Here is a 15,053-nt window from a genome sequence, read left to right on the forward strand (position 1 = left end):
ATTCCCCCCAAAAAAAATGTAAAAATCAAAATTTTTAAAAATTTTCGGCCAATTTGTTTTATGCTACATATGTTTGGTAAAAAAAATCGCAAAAAGCGTATTTTGATTGGTTTGCGCAAAAGTTATCGCGTTTACTAACAAAGGGAAAGATTTTTGTCATTTCTGTTGTTTTTTTTTTTAACGCGTAATGGCGGCGATCTGCGATTTTTTTTTGCGGTACTGCGACATTGCGGCGGACAGATCGGACCCTTGACTGACATTTTTGACACTTTTGGGGTTACCAGTGACATTTCTACAGTAATCAGTGCTATACATATGCACTGTTACTGTAAAAATACACTGGTAGTGAAGGGGTTAACTTTATTTGGAAGGGAGGGGCTGTGTGTGTCCCTAGGGGCGTGGTTTCTACTGTGATTGGCTGTGGCTCTAGCTGTAAGGACACTGATCAACGGATCTACATACCAGATCCGTTTTATCAGTGTCTTTGCAGCGAGGAGAATGACAGGCAGTTTGTTTACACAAGCTGCCTGACATTCTCCCTCTCCCCCGCCGATCGCCGAGTGACCGGCGGACATCGGGTCCGCTGGTCACACGCGCGGGGGGGTCCGTGACCACGCGGGAGCGGGAGCGCGCCCCCGGGGGCGCGCGCTCGCTCCCTAGACCCTCACAAGCAAGCAACGTAGCCCTACGTTAGTTTGCCTGTGAGGGGCTGACCGCCGACGTAGATAGTCGTGCGGCGGTCGGCAAGTGGTTAAAAATATATATATATTTTTTTCACATACTGTCACCAGTGCAGTACAGCATCATCAAACAACCAGTGTGGCATTGATCAGGGATACTCACCGGTAACAGTATGTAAAAAATAAAAGATGTCCTGACTGGTCATCATTAACTATAGGCTTGGCGGGAACTGGTTAAAGTTTAACAATGGGTCGAATAACAAAGACATAAAAAAAGGAGTCTGTCACTATGATGTCACTGACCCACCTCACCACCTCCTCCAATCAGAGAGTGCTTTGCAAAAGCTCCTTATTTCACAATGCATCAGGCCGGCCGCTGAGCATTGGACCTAAAAGTAAGCGAAGTAGTGGTGTCTACTTCAGTGATTTCCACATTCCACTGGCATCGGGCAGGTATAATATATATACACAATTATATTGGTCCAGTCTGTGTCAATATAACCATACTATGCCTGGAATTCATCTTTAACACTGACAGGGGTGCTTACAATCATCAGCTTTTAATCATTTATGTAAAACCTTTTATCCCAAAAGGAAAAATAAACAGTTTGGTATCTGCTCAAAAAGTGTTATCTGTGTTGTGTCCCCTCCCCACAGGCTGACAATGCTGCTGTCTGAGGGTGGCTACTTTGCTTCTCCATAGATTTGGGAGCCACCCAAACACAGGAGGTATGTTAGGCTCCATGTACACTACTAGCTCTTAAACTGGAGTCTAGGAGCTTTTGGTATTCTTTTTTTTTTTTTTTGCCAAAGCTCCTAAACTTAATTCTATAAAAGCCCGCGGGGCAGATTTACTAAAACTGGAGCACTCAGAATCTGGTGCAGCTGTGCATGGTAGCCAATCAGCTTCTAACTTTAGCTTGTTCAAATAAGCTTTGGCAAAAAACCTGGAAGCTGATTGGTTTCTATGCAGAGTTGCACCAAATTTTGCACTCCCCAGTTTTAGTAAATAACCCCCTATGTGTCCATGTACACATAAGCTTTTAGCAGAGTTGAGGATCTGCTTTGGTTAGCTTAGGTTCAACCTACCTCCTCTCCTGAACATGGGAGAATTGCGTTCAGGATAGGAATGATTTGACCGCCAGCCGCGGGAAAATGTAAAGCGTGGCAAAAATACCACGTGATTTTGCAGCGTTTTGCGTTTTCCCGCTGCCACGATAAATGAAGGCCAAGTATACATGAAGCCTTACTGGCCAGATCACCGGGTAAAAATGAAGGAAAACAAGCCCAAAAAAGAAAACAAATGCAGCCATCTCATCTACGGATTGGTAAGCTGCAGAGTATTTCATTTTATGGTGGGTTTACATGCATACTGTTTTATTGATAAAAATACGTTTTTTTTGATAGTTGATTCCATTGCTGCCAATTGTGACATGTCAGAAATGAATTCATGCAGGTTTGTAAAATTACCAAAGCGCCCGTAGATCATTTGTCAAGGTGATATATAACACGTGTCTCTAATTAATCAGCAAGACTGTCTACAAATATTATAGTAGAGATGTATGTACACAGATATAGGTACATGGATATTGGTACATAGATGCGGGTATGTAGATGTTGGTACTATGATATAGGTACCCTGTGAATGTAGGTAAATAGATATTGGTACACACATGTTGGTATGTAGATGTTGGTACTATGATATAGGTACAGCATGGATACATGTGGGAATGTAGATGTTGGTACACAAATATAAGTACACGATAGGTGTAGATACATGGATATTGGTACACAGATATGAGTATGTAGATGTTGATACACAGCTATAAGTACACCATGGATGTAGGTACAGTACGTAGATATTGGTACACAGATGTAGGTACGTAGATGTTTATACACAGATAAAGGTACACAATTAATGTTAGTACATGGATACTGGTACACATATATGGATAGATGTGGATAAATACTGTAGATGTGGGTACATGGATGTAAGTGCATGGATATTAGCACACAGATGAACTTATATGGATGTAGGAACATAGGTGTAGGTACATAGATGTGGGTGCAGAGAGATATAGATGTGGGTAGTAGGAGTGAGTACACAGGTGTGCATAAATATATATTGGTACACAGATGTGGGTATGAAGATGTTAGTACACAGCTATAGGTACACCATGGATGTAGGTAGGTGGATATTGGTGCACAGATGTAGGTAAGTACTGTAGATGTTGATACACAGACAAAGGTACAGCAAGAATGTAGGTACAGGGATATTAATACATAGATGTGGGTACATAAGTGTGGATAAATAGATGTGGGTACATGGATGTAAGTACATGAATATTGGCACACAGATGTAGGAACATGGATGTAGGAACATAGGTGTAGGTACATAGATGTGGATGCAGAGGGATATAGATGTGGGTAGTAGGGATGGGTTCACAGGTGTGGGTAAATGGACATTGGTACACAGATGTGGGTAGATAGGTGTGAATAAATAGATGAGGGTACATCAATATTGGTAAACATATGTAGATACATAGATGTAAGTATATAGATATTGGTACATAGATGTAGGTATATAGATATTGGTACACAGATGTAGGTATATGGCTATTAGCACATAGATGTAGGTATACGGGAATTGGTAAACAGATGTAGGTATGGGTACACAGGTATAAATATATAGATATGGGTACACAGAGATAAATATATAGATATGGGTACACAGATGTAAGTATATAGATATAGGTACACAGATATAAGTATATAGATATGGGTACACAGATATAAGTATATAGATATGGGTACACAGATATATAAGTATATAGAGTCCTCGCTTCGGCAGGACATATACTAAAATATAAGTATATAGATATGGGTACACAGATGTAAGTATATAGATATGGGTACACAGATGTAAGTATATAGATATGGGTACACAGATGCAAGTATATAGATTTGGGTACACAGATGTAAGTATATAGATATGGGCACACTGATGTTAGTATATAGATATGGGTACCCAGATTTAGATATATGGCTATGGGTACACAGATGTTGATATATGGCTATGGGTACACAGATATAAATATATAGATATGGATACACAGATGTAGATATATGGATATGGGTACCCAGATTTAGATATATGGCTATGGGTACACAGATGTAAGTATATAGATATGTGCACACAGATGTAGATATATGGCTATGTGCACACAGATTTAGATATGTGGCTATGGGTACACAGATGTAAGTATATAGATATGTGCACACAGATGTAGATATATGGCTATGTGCACACAGATTTAGATATGTGGCTATGGGTACACAGATGTAAGTATATAGATATGTGCACACAGATGTAGATATATGGCTATGTGCACACAGATTTAGATATATGGCTATGGGTACACAGATGTAAGTATATAGATATGGGTACACTGATGTGAGTATATAGATATGGGTACACAGATGTAGATATATGGCTATGGGTACACAGATGTAGATATATGGCTATGGGTACACAGATGTAGATATATGGCTATGGGTACACAGATGTAAGTATATAGATATGGGTACACAGATGTAGATATATAGATATGGGTACACAGATGTAGATATATGGCTATGGGTACACAGATGTAGATATATAGATATGGGTACACAGATGTAGATATATAGATATGGGTACACAGATGTAAATATATAGATATGGGTACACAGATGTAAGTATATAGATATGGGTACACAGATGTAAATATATAGATATGGGTACACAGATGTAAATATATAGATATGGGTACACAGATGTAAGTATATAGATATGGGTACACAGATGTAAGTATATAGATATGGGTACACAGATGTAGATATATAGATATGGGTACACAGATGTAGATATATGGCTATGGGTACACAGATGTAGATATATAGATATGGGTACACAGATGTAGATATATAGATATGGGTACACAGATGTAGATATATAGATATGGGTACACAGATGTAAATATATAGATATGGGTACACAGATGTAAGTATATAGATATGGGTACACAGATGTAAGTATATAGATATGGGTACACAGATGTAAGTATATAGATATGGGTACACAGATGTAAGTATATAGATATGGGTACACAGATGTAAATATATAGATATGGGTACACAGATGTAAGTATATAGATATGGGTACACAGATGTAAATATATAGATATGGGTACACAGATGTAAGTATATAGATATGGGTACACAGATGTAAGTATATAGATATGGGTACACAGATGTAAGTATATAGATATGGGTACACAGATGTAAATATATAGATATGGGTACACAGATGTAAGTATATAGATATGGGTACACAGATGTAAGTATATAGATATGGGTACACAGATGTAGATATATAGATATGGGTACACAGATGTAGATATATAGATATGGGTACACAGATGTAAGTATATAGATATGGGTACACAGATGTAGATATATAGATATGGGTACACAGATGTAAGTATATAGATATGGGTACACAGATGTAGATATATAGATATGGGTACACAGATGTAGATATATAGATATGGGTACACAGATGTAAGTATATAGATATGGGTACACAGATGTAGATATATGGCTATGGGTACCCAGGTATATGGAAGAGATGAATGTGACAGGTGATTGATGTGTGATGAGACTGATGGAATTGATGATATCGGCGGCCCCATAGTCCATAGCGGTGTAACTGCTCACACAGGGGACAGGCTGGATGTGATCTGCAGTTCCCTCGGACTGCCGGTGAGAGTTTCTCATCCAAACCTCGATCACGTAGGATTGCGTAGAGAGGCCAGATAGGGGAGACAGGAGGAATGAGAGAGGAGAGAGAGAGGCGATGTGCAGTGGTCGGATGTTAGCAGGCACTGATCACCTCCCTGCTCTGTGTTCCATGTGAGTGGATGTGGAGTGTCCCTGCTTTCCTCCTCCTCCTCCTGCTGTCACCGAGAGGACCGCCTGCACTTTAATGTCATGCTGAGATCCCAGGACAGCAGAGCAGGGCTGCGCTGTGTACATGGTGGATGATTCACAGTGCTGACATGGATCTGGGGGGTTGTGATGTGGGTGACCCGGGATGTGTCCCTCCATAGAAAGGGATGTAGGATGCCTGACTCTCCCAGGAATACACTGTGACCTCTCTCTCTCCGAGATCTTCCACCACCATGACTTCCAACCTGTGCTGACCTGTTGGGATCTTCCAGGATCAGGAGTGATGGGGAAGTCCTGATCCCCCCCCCCCCCTCTCCCCTCCATCATCCTGGAGAAGAGTATGGGGAGGATTCCGCACACCTGCAGCCGATCTCATCTCTAAGCTGGCACTACTCCTCTCTATAGACAGCCAGCTCTTCTTCTAGGGGGACCCGACCCCCCACCTGCACCCACCATGGCTGCGGCTATAGCCAGCTCTCTCATCCGACAGAAGAGACAGGCCAGGGAGTCTAATAGTGACCGGGTGTGTACCTCCAAGAGACGCACCAGTCCCAGCAAGGACGGACGGTCCCTGTGTGAGAGGCATGTCCTGGGGGTCTTCAGTAAAGTCCGCTTCTGCAGTGGTAGGAAAAGACCGGTCCGGAGAAAACAAGGTCAGTGCCTTACACCTACTCACCATCCATCCATCCAACCCTCCTTCCTTCCATTCATCACTCCATACATTTCTCCTTCCTTCATCCATACATCCATCCCTCCATACATCTGTCCTTCCATTCATCCATCCATCCTTCCATTCATTTATCCTGTCTCCCTCCTTTCTTCCTTCCATTTATCCTCCTTCCTTCCATTCATCCTCCTTCCTCTGCTTCCTTCCTTCATTTCCTTCCATTCATTCTCCTCTCTTCTTCTCCTTCCTTCCTTCCATTCATTCTCCTTCCTCCCTTCCTTCCTTCCTTCCTTCCTTCCTTCCTTCCTTCCTTCCTTCCTTCTCCATCCCTCCATCCATCTTTTCTTAACTTTTCCTTCCTACCTTCTATCCTTCCATCCTTTCTCCCTCCTTTTCATCCCTCCTTTCTTCCTTCCATTTATCCTCCTTCCTTCATCCATACATCCATCCCTCCATACATCTGTCCATCCATTCTTAGTTCCATCCATCCTTCTATTCATTCATCCTTTCTTCCTCCTTTTCATCCCTCCTTTCTTCCTTCCATTTATCCTCCTTCCTTCCTCTTCTTTATTCCATTCATCCTCCTTCCTCTGCTTACTTCCTTCCTTCCATCCTTTCCTTCCATTCATCCTCCTCTCTTCTCTTTCCTTCCATTCATTCTCCTTCCTTCCTACCTTCCTTCCTTCCTTCTCCATCCCTCCATCCATCTTTTCTTTACCTTTCCTTCCTTCCTTCTATCCTTCCATCCTTTCTCCCTCCTTTTCATCCCTCCTTTCTTCCTTCCATTTATCCTCCTTCCTTCCTCTTTTTCCTTCCATTCATCCTCCTCTCTTCTTCTCCTTCCTTCCATTCATTCTCCTTCCTTCCTACATTCCTTCCTTCCTTCTCCATCCATCCATCCATATTTTCTTTACTTTTCCTTCCTTCCTTCTATCCTTCCATCCTTTCTTCCTCCTTTTCATCCCTCCTTTCTTCCTTCCATTTATCCTCCTTCCTTCCATTCATCCTCCTTCCTCTGCTTACTTCCTTCCTCCCTTCTTTCCTTTCCTTCCATTCATCTTCCTCTCTTCTTCTCCTTCCTTCCTTCCTTTCATTCTCCTTCCCTCCTACCTTCCTTACTTCTCCATCCCTCCATCCATCTTTTCTTTACTTTTCCTTCCTTCCTTCTATCCTTCCATCCTTCCTTCCTCTCTTTTCCTTCCTTCCTTCCTTATTCATCCATCCATCTCACCATACATCTGTTCCTCTATCCACCCATCCCCCCCTATCCATCCATCCTCTCTTTTCTCCCTGGTTACTGTACACTATACAATCAGACTGTACGATCTCCATAAAGCTGACCCTATGCTAAAAAATATCAGATTGTGCAATCTCCTTTAGATGTAACCATGTAATATAGGGACACAGCTAAACATACATTCACTCTCTAGCCACCCAGGCAGGCCCTTGTACTACACAGTTGATGGCAGATCTAATGGGGATTGCATAGTGTGTGGCCAGTATAAGGTTTGCCATGCATGTTACAATATGACGATATGACGGTACAATTGACTTTGGGTCTGCCAAAAAAACTATAAGAAAATAACAAAATACGGGGCTTTCAAGGTGCTGCATACTTTTATGGAAAAGAAAAATAAAGAACACTTTAAAAATGTGGGTCTACCAAAACTATTATTATACAAGTATTTCTATAGCGGGAACAATTTAGGCAGTGCTTCACATACATATTGTACATTAATGTCAGGGAGGTTACAATCTGTAACATAAGCACCTACCTAATGTTCCTGATTAACTTATATCCAGTCAGGCAAGATCTTGCACTATATATTTTTTTACCCGAAAGATCTAAGGGCCACCATGCACATCACAATCCAGCCAAACAATTGTTGTAGACTTTAGATTTACCAAAATGATGTAAGATGAGGGCCTACCTAATCTATCCAATCTGTATCCAATCAGGCAGACTCTTGCACTACATAGTAGTTGGTAGCTGAAAAGGAGATTGTACAATCAGATTGATAGAAAGTATGCCTGCCTAATGCCATCCTCAGTCTGATTAATGAAACTGGCCCTTACCTAGCGGCAGATTGTAATAAGGGCAAAATAGATGGCATTTCAGGGGTTAGGGTTACCACCTGGCCTGTCTGCCAATGATAATAACAGGAAAAAGTCCCTTAGGGCTCTTTCACACGGTCTGCCTCCGCAGGCGGATCCGTGTTGCTCAGCGGGGATCGATCCGCGATCCCCGCTGAGCCGGGCGGATGACAGCTCCGTCTCCGCTTGCAGAGCGGAGAGGGAGGTGTCTCAGCACCCGCTGCCCTCTATGGGAGATCGGAGGTGTCTCCACTGACACCCGCTGCCCCATAGAGCTGCATGGAGGATCCGATCAGATCCGCCTAAAAAACTGACAGGCGGATCTGATCGGACCGCCCGTGTGAAAGAGCCCTAAGGCTGGTCTTTTTACACAGAAAAGGTGACAAGCCTACTGGAGGCTATAGTGATACAAAAAAAAGTTCTGCACCTCAGTGCTGTTCTTAAGTCCTTAAAAGTGAGGAGGTCAGCCATGACAGCCATGGTATTTATAAGATAATCAATGATCATACACAATCCATATGCAATCACAAGGTTATTAGCCAAGTATGTACAAAATACAAGGAATTTAGACTTCTAAACGAAAGACACGCTATTACCGATTCTGATTACAAATGGTATGTGTATGATCAGGGCTTTTTTTCAGCTGGAACTTGGTGGAACTCAGTTCCACCACCTTTGGCTCAGGTCCTCTGCTCCCTGCTCACCACTATCACTTGTAAACCCAGAAGTCCGGCTTCTGTGTTTGACAAGAAGTAACTTGTCTCCCAATGGCTCCCACAGATCTGATCTCCTGAGCGGCTCTCACTGAGTGCAGGATGAGGACAAGGTGGATTCAGGTGCCATGCAGATGCCAACACCCCCACTGGATAATCTTCCTGCAAGTGAGAGGGGCGAAGACACCTACAGTGTGGTCATGGTTGAGTTCCTGCACCTATTTCTCAGAAAAAAAGCCCTATGTATGATAGTTCGATTATCTTTATTCTTGATTCTCATTGCATCATTTCAATGTCATGTGTCAGCATCACATGTGCAATTTGCAAAGATCCCTTTTAAAAATTGAACATTGCCTTCCAATTCTTAATGCTGAAGCCCTTATGTATGATCCCAGTGCAGTGGCTGGGGGGAGCCCATGAACTGGAAAGTGATGGGACCTAAGGTACAATTCATGCACCACTGCCCTCACCTTATTTTTTTCTTTTTTCCATTGGCAGTACATTTATAGGCAGAGATCAGTCTTCATACAAAGGACATGCACCTGTTCCATGATATACAAAAAAGAATCCACATGCTGCTAAAAAATGGTTACATTGTATTCTTCCTAATGCATGTAGCAAGTGGGAGCCGTCATCCCAGTATTATTCCTGTAAGATGTAGCCGACGTTTTGTGCATGCTACCCCTGGATATTTGCATGCATCAAATCCTGTAATAAATGATAGTGTTACATGAAAAGCTGGTTCCTTCAAAGCCTAAATCACTATATTATATAAATACAGGACACAGCTGTTCTTCCATCCTACAGATTTCCCTAAACAATCAAAAGTGTGTTATATTAAGAGGTTTACTAATAAATGTCTGCGTAAAAATAGAATCTCTAAACAAGCAGTAAATACACATTTGACTTTATTAAAAGTTGTATCTCGTAATTTTGCTTTTAGCCCCTTTTTTTAATGAAGAAGCTGATAGTGACATATGGTAGGATGTGTGTGGATTATAAAATGAAATAAAGCATATGTTGCATCGCTTTAATTATTCATGGAAGTTGGTGGTATTTTGTTTAGATGTATTACCGCTTTGATATGTATGAAGTAATTGGGCCAAGGCGATGATGTGGCTTTAAGCGATGGTGAGATGTAAATTTGATACAGACCAACGCATCCTATGGTGTAAAGTACAGTATACGCAAAGGGTGATTTACGATAGCAGTGATTTTTTTTTTTTTTTTTTTACGCTTTGCTCTATGATTGAATCTGTGTTTACATCACAAAGCCAATCACGTGCAAGGGTTCGAAAAATAGAAATTTCCTTGCTTGTGATTGGCTATTTAATACAAACACAGATTTACTGGTCCAAGGGAAAATTGACTCCTTTAGTATATCTGCAGCATAGTGGCAAATATGTTCCAAGCTGGATTTACAGGGACAGGAAAGTGTAAATGTAAGAACATGTTCAAATAAGGTTGTTGCCCTTATCAAGGATTCTGAAGGAAATACTGGAATTTTGGAGTATGAGCAAAAGCTCCAGATTTTAATATAGTTTTTATGTTGGTCCTACATTTTAATTTGAGGCTTGTAACTAAAAAGTATCCGCTCTGCTAATATGACCATAAGATTTGGGTGTAAGGTGAGGGAACATTCAAAAGCAAGCTGATCCTGGTCAATTCCTAATCCACTGTGTACTGTTTGCTTATCTCCTCATTATACTGTAAAGATTGAAATAGGGCAACTTTTGGAAATATACATCCACCCTTCCTACTCCCACCCAGATTTTGGTAATCCAAGTCCAATCCCATCTCAACCAATGCCTAACATGAAGAGTTTGGCTTTCTCCACTTTAAGATTGCAGTATGTTTTAACACTTTCAGCTCCGGAAAGCTTTACCCTCTTCCTGACCAGGCCATTTTTTGCAATTCGGCACTGCGTTACTTTAACTGACAATTGCGCGGTCGTGAGACTCTGTACCCAAATAAAATTGATGTCCCTTTTTTCCCACACAAATAGAGCTTTCTTTTGGTAGTATTTGGTCACCTCTGGTGGTATTTGATCACCTTTTGATCATGGCACTGTGTTACTTTAACTGACAATTGTGCAGTTGTGCGATACTGTACTTAAAGCGGTAGTATCCCGCTTTTTTCACTTTTAACTACAGGTAAGCCTATAATAAGGGTTACCTGTAGGTACAATTAATATCTCCTAAACCGGCACGGTTTAGGAGATATTTGCAGTGCATGCAGCCGCTCACGCGAGCGGCGCATGCGCTCTGAAGGTCTGGCGGACCTTCAGCTTCCCTTGCCGGGAGCTTGCCGGAAAATCACTCATCGCGGCTCTGGGAAAATCACAGCGCCGGAGCCGCCGAACCCGGAAGAGACGCCGTGGGATTATGTCAGCGCCCGCAGCGGTGTCCGGGGGTCCGTGTCAGGGCTTCGTTCTAAGGTAAGTAATTCATAATGAGCTAGTATGCGAGGCATACTAGCTCATTATGCCTTTGTCTTGCAGGTTTTTTTTTTTTTTGGCGTTTACAACCACTTTAAATAAAATTGATGTCCTTTTTTCCCCAAACAAATAGAGCTTTCTTTTGGTGGTATTTGATCATGGCACTGCTTTACTTTGAGCCGATTCACACTGGGGCGATTTGTCAGGCGACCTGGTCGCCTGACAAGTCGCCGTGGGTCGCCTGCCATAGATTAGCACAGGACCCGTTCTAATAGGAGCGACACAAGTCACTCCGACTTAGAAAAAGGGTCCTGAGCTTCTTTGGGGCGACCTGGAGCGACCTGCATTGACTTCAATGATATGAAGTCCGTGCCGGCCGCTCCGAGGTCGCGGTGCGAGCTGCGCACCGCGACCTCACAGGCCCCCCCGGCAAGTCGGGTCGCTGCAATGTGAACCGGCTCTTAAACTGACAATTGTGCAGTCGTGCGATATTGTACTCAAATAAAATTTGTGTTTTTTCCCCACACAAATAGAGCTTTCTTTTGGTGGTATTTGATCACCTCTGGTGGTATCTGATCACGGCACTGCGTTACTTTAACTGACAATTGTGCAGTCATGCGATACTGTACTCAAATAAAATTTATGTCTTTTTTCCCCAACACAAATAGAACTTTCTTTTGGTGGTATTTGATCACCTCTCAGGTTTTTATTCTTTGCGCTATAAACAAAAAAAGACCGACAATTTTGAAAAGAAACTTTCTGCTATAAAACACATCCAATTAAAAAATGTAAAAAAATCTAATTTCTTTATACATTTAGGCCAATATGTATTCTGCTACATAGTTTTGGTAAAAAAAAAATAATTGCAATAAGCGTATATTGGTTGCTTTGCGCAAAAGTTACAGCGTCTACAAACTGGATTAATTTAGGGACTTTTTTTTTTTTTATTAGTAATTTCGGCGATCGGTGATTTTTTGGCAGGACTGCGACATTGCAGTGGACAAATTGACACTAAGTGACACTTTTTGGGGACCAGTGACACCTATACAGTAATCAGTGCTAAAAAAATGCACTGTCACTGTGTAAATGACACTGGCAGGTAGGGTTGCACCGATACTGGTATCAGTGCCGATACTAAGCATTTGCACAAGCATCGGTACTCGTGCAAATCCACTAATACTTAAAACCGATACCTACTGGCTCGGTTCTTTCAGCTGCCAGCGGGATTCTCCTGCTGACAACTAAAATGTTCACAAAAGAATGTAGCAATCATTGGGTGATAATGAGCGGGGCCGCTGTGTTTTTCATTTGATTAAAACCAGGGGCAGCTGCTGCTAGGGCTCCCTGTAGGATGAGAGCCCTCTCCTGCTGGGTGTCCACTCTATCCTCAGCCTGCAGTACAGCATTAGCATGAGAGGAAAGAGCCGGAACAAAGATAAGCCAGCAGCCGGATGTGCGTCATGAGGAAGCGAACCACAAGGAAGTCCTGCTCCCCCTGATTTTACCATCCTCCACCTCCTCCCAGACTGTCGGATCTATTGTGGGAGGACATGCATCAGCACTGCTCTTCTTCAGCTAAAGCCACCTCCTCCCAGGTAATGGGAGAAGAACATGCAGCATGTCGCACGTAGATCTTCAGCGGTAGAACAGTGGGTAGTACAGTGGGGAACTGGTGTGCAGGGGAGGGGCACAGTGAAGAACGGGTATGTAGGAGGTACAATGGGGAAAAGATTTGTCTGTGGGGAAGGGGAGGGGGATTATAGTGGGGAAGAGAGGTTAAGCGGGGTACAGTGGGGAACAGATGAGTGGGGGAAGTGGGGAACAGGTGTGCAGGAAGGGGACAGACAGGCATTCAGGGTGGTACAGTGGGGAACAGGAGTGCAGGGGGGCACAGTGGGGACCTGGAAAATAGGTATCAGTAATTGGTATAAGCGAGTATTTAAAAAAAAAAAGTATCGGTACCCGTACTCTTTGCTACAAAAATGGTATCGTGAATCCCCACTGGCAGGGAAGGGGTTAACATCAGGGGCAATCAAAGGGTTAAATGTGTTCCCTATGAGTGCTTTCTAACTGTGGGGGATGTGCTTTGACTAAAGGTAAACAGAGATCCGTGTTTCTGCTTAGAAACACAAGATCTCCAGACTGGCGGTCTGCCTTGTTTACATAGGCAGACCCCTGTTCTGCCTCTGTCTGAATGATTGCTGGGTTCCTGGTGGACATTGGCTCCCGGTGTGTCCAATCACAGGGGGAGCGGGGCTCCAGCGGCGTGCGCCCCAGAGCCGAAGAAGAAAATCACGTACAGGTACTTTATTTTGAGCTTAGGGGCTGCTCTGTCGCAGTATATGTACATGGGGCAGTCCTTATGCGATTTATCATCATTTAAAGTGGAACATCACTCTCTCAGTCAACACTGACTATTTGTAATCCTCATGCTGCCAGCATTGGTAAATAGATAGGAACGAGTACTATATTTACTTGTTTTAAACTTGGTTTTCCATTTCTTCAGTTACTTCATGGTTTCCATGCCTAGGCAAATAATGTCATACATCCCAGGAGTCTTTAGGAGGGAAAGATGGGTTTTCTTAGCTAAGCACACCCTCCTGCCTCGATGACTGAGCTCTGGGCAGATGGATTCCAGGAAGTGAATGCTACATGAATCATCTGCCCTTATTTAGGATGGCCATGGCCAAAAATCCTTGGGGGTGTTTTGCAATGTGATTTCTTAGCAAGATAAAGAATTGAGGTGGATAAGTGAGTTTGCTTTAAATATTAAAAATGAATTTAACCACGTTTGGTTTGTGGTGCTCAGGTGCAGTGAAGTTCCACTTTAAAGTGATACTAAAGTCTTGTTTTTTTGTTTAAAAACCCAAACGTTATTGTTACCTGCTCTGTGCAGTTGGTTTTGCGCAGAGCAGCCCAGAAGCAGCTTGCGACAGGGACACGGAGCAGAGCCACTGCTCTGTGTGTCCGTTCAGACACAGAGCCTCAACTAGACCCCACCCCCTTTCTCCTCATTGGCTAACTGACTTTGATTGCCAGCACCTGCTGTTTTCTCAGCCAATGGTAGAGTTCACGACAGCCAAGGTTCTTGTGCAACATTGGTGAATCGAGAGGGGGCTCAGGTAAATATGGAAGGGGCTGAAGGGGGCTAATTAGAATGCATTAAGATAAAACAAAAAAACTGTCTGCCTTTACAACCACTTTAAGGCAGACCTTCAGTTATTTTTTCATTTTTCCATCTATTAAATCTTCTGCCCTTGTTGTTTTAACTTTGGATAGTAAAACCTTTTTTTTTTCTGCCAGTATATACCTTATAAAGCCCACTTCCTCTTTCTTGTCTGGTACTTACCCTAGGCTAATGACATAATGCACAGCTCTCTCTCTCACACTCTGAGGAGGAGGGGTGAGTCATAGGAGAGCCAATGAGAGCTGCAAAGCTGGAGGGGGCTGGATGAGTGTGGAGATAACAAGAA

The 15,053-nt window shown here is 42.6% G+C and overlaps 1 protein-coding gene across 3 annotated transcripts in view; it reads left to right on the forward strand.

Annotated features, from left to right (window-relative positions):
• The window catches only part of FGF12 (fibroblast growth factor 12), a 701,986-nt gene that overhangs the window by 414,166 nt on the left and 272,767 nt on the right, over nucleotides 1-15,053 (forward strand). The window contains exon 1 of one of the 3 annotated variants that reach the window (XM_082252030.1): nucleotides 5,904-6,322. The exons of the other annotated variants lie outside the window; for them this stretch is intronic. Within the exon in view, the coding sequence (XP_082108156.1) occupies nucleotides 6,124-6,322 (199 nt within the window). The 5' untranslated portion in view covers nucleotides 5,904-6,123. Of the gene's footprint in view, nucleotides 1-5,903; nucleotides 6,323-15,053 lie in introns of those variants that run through there. 3 annotated transcript variants of the gene reach the window in all.

Source organism: Pelophylax lessonae, assembly GCF_965119305.1.
Source record: "Pelophylax lessonae genome assembly, chromosome: 3".
Classification (NCBI taxonomy): Eukaryota; Metazoa; Chordata; class Amphibia; order Anura; family Ranidae; genus Pelophylax; species Pelophylax lessonae.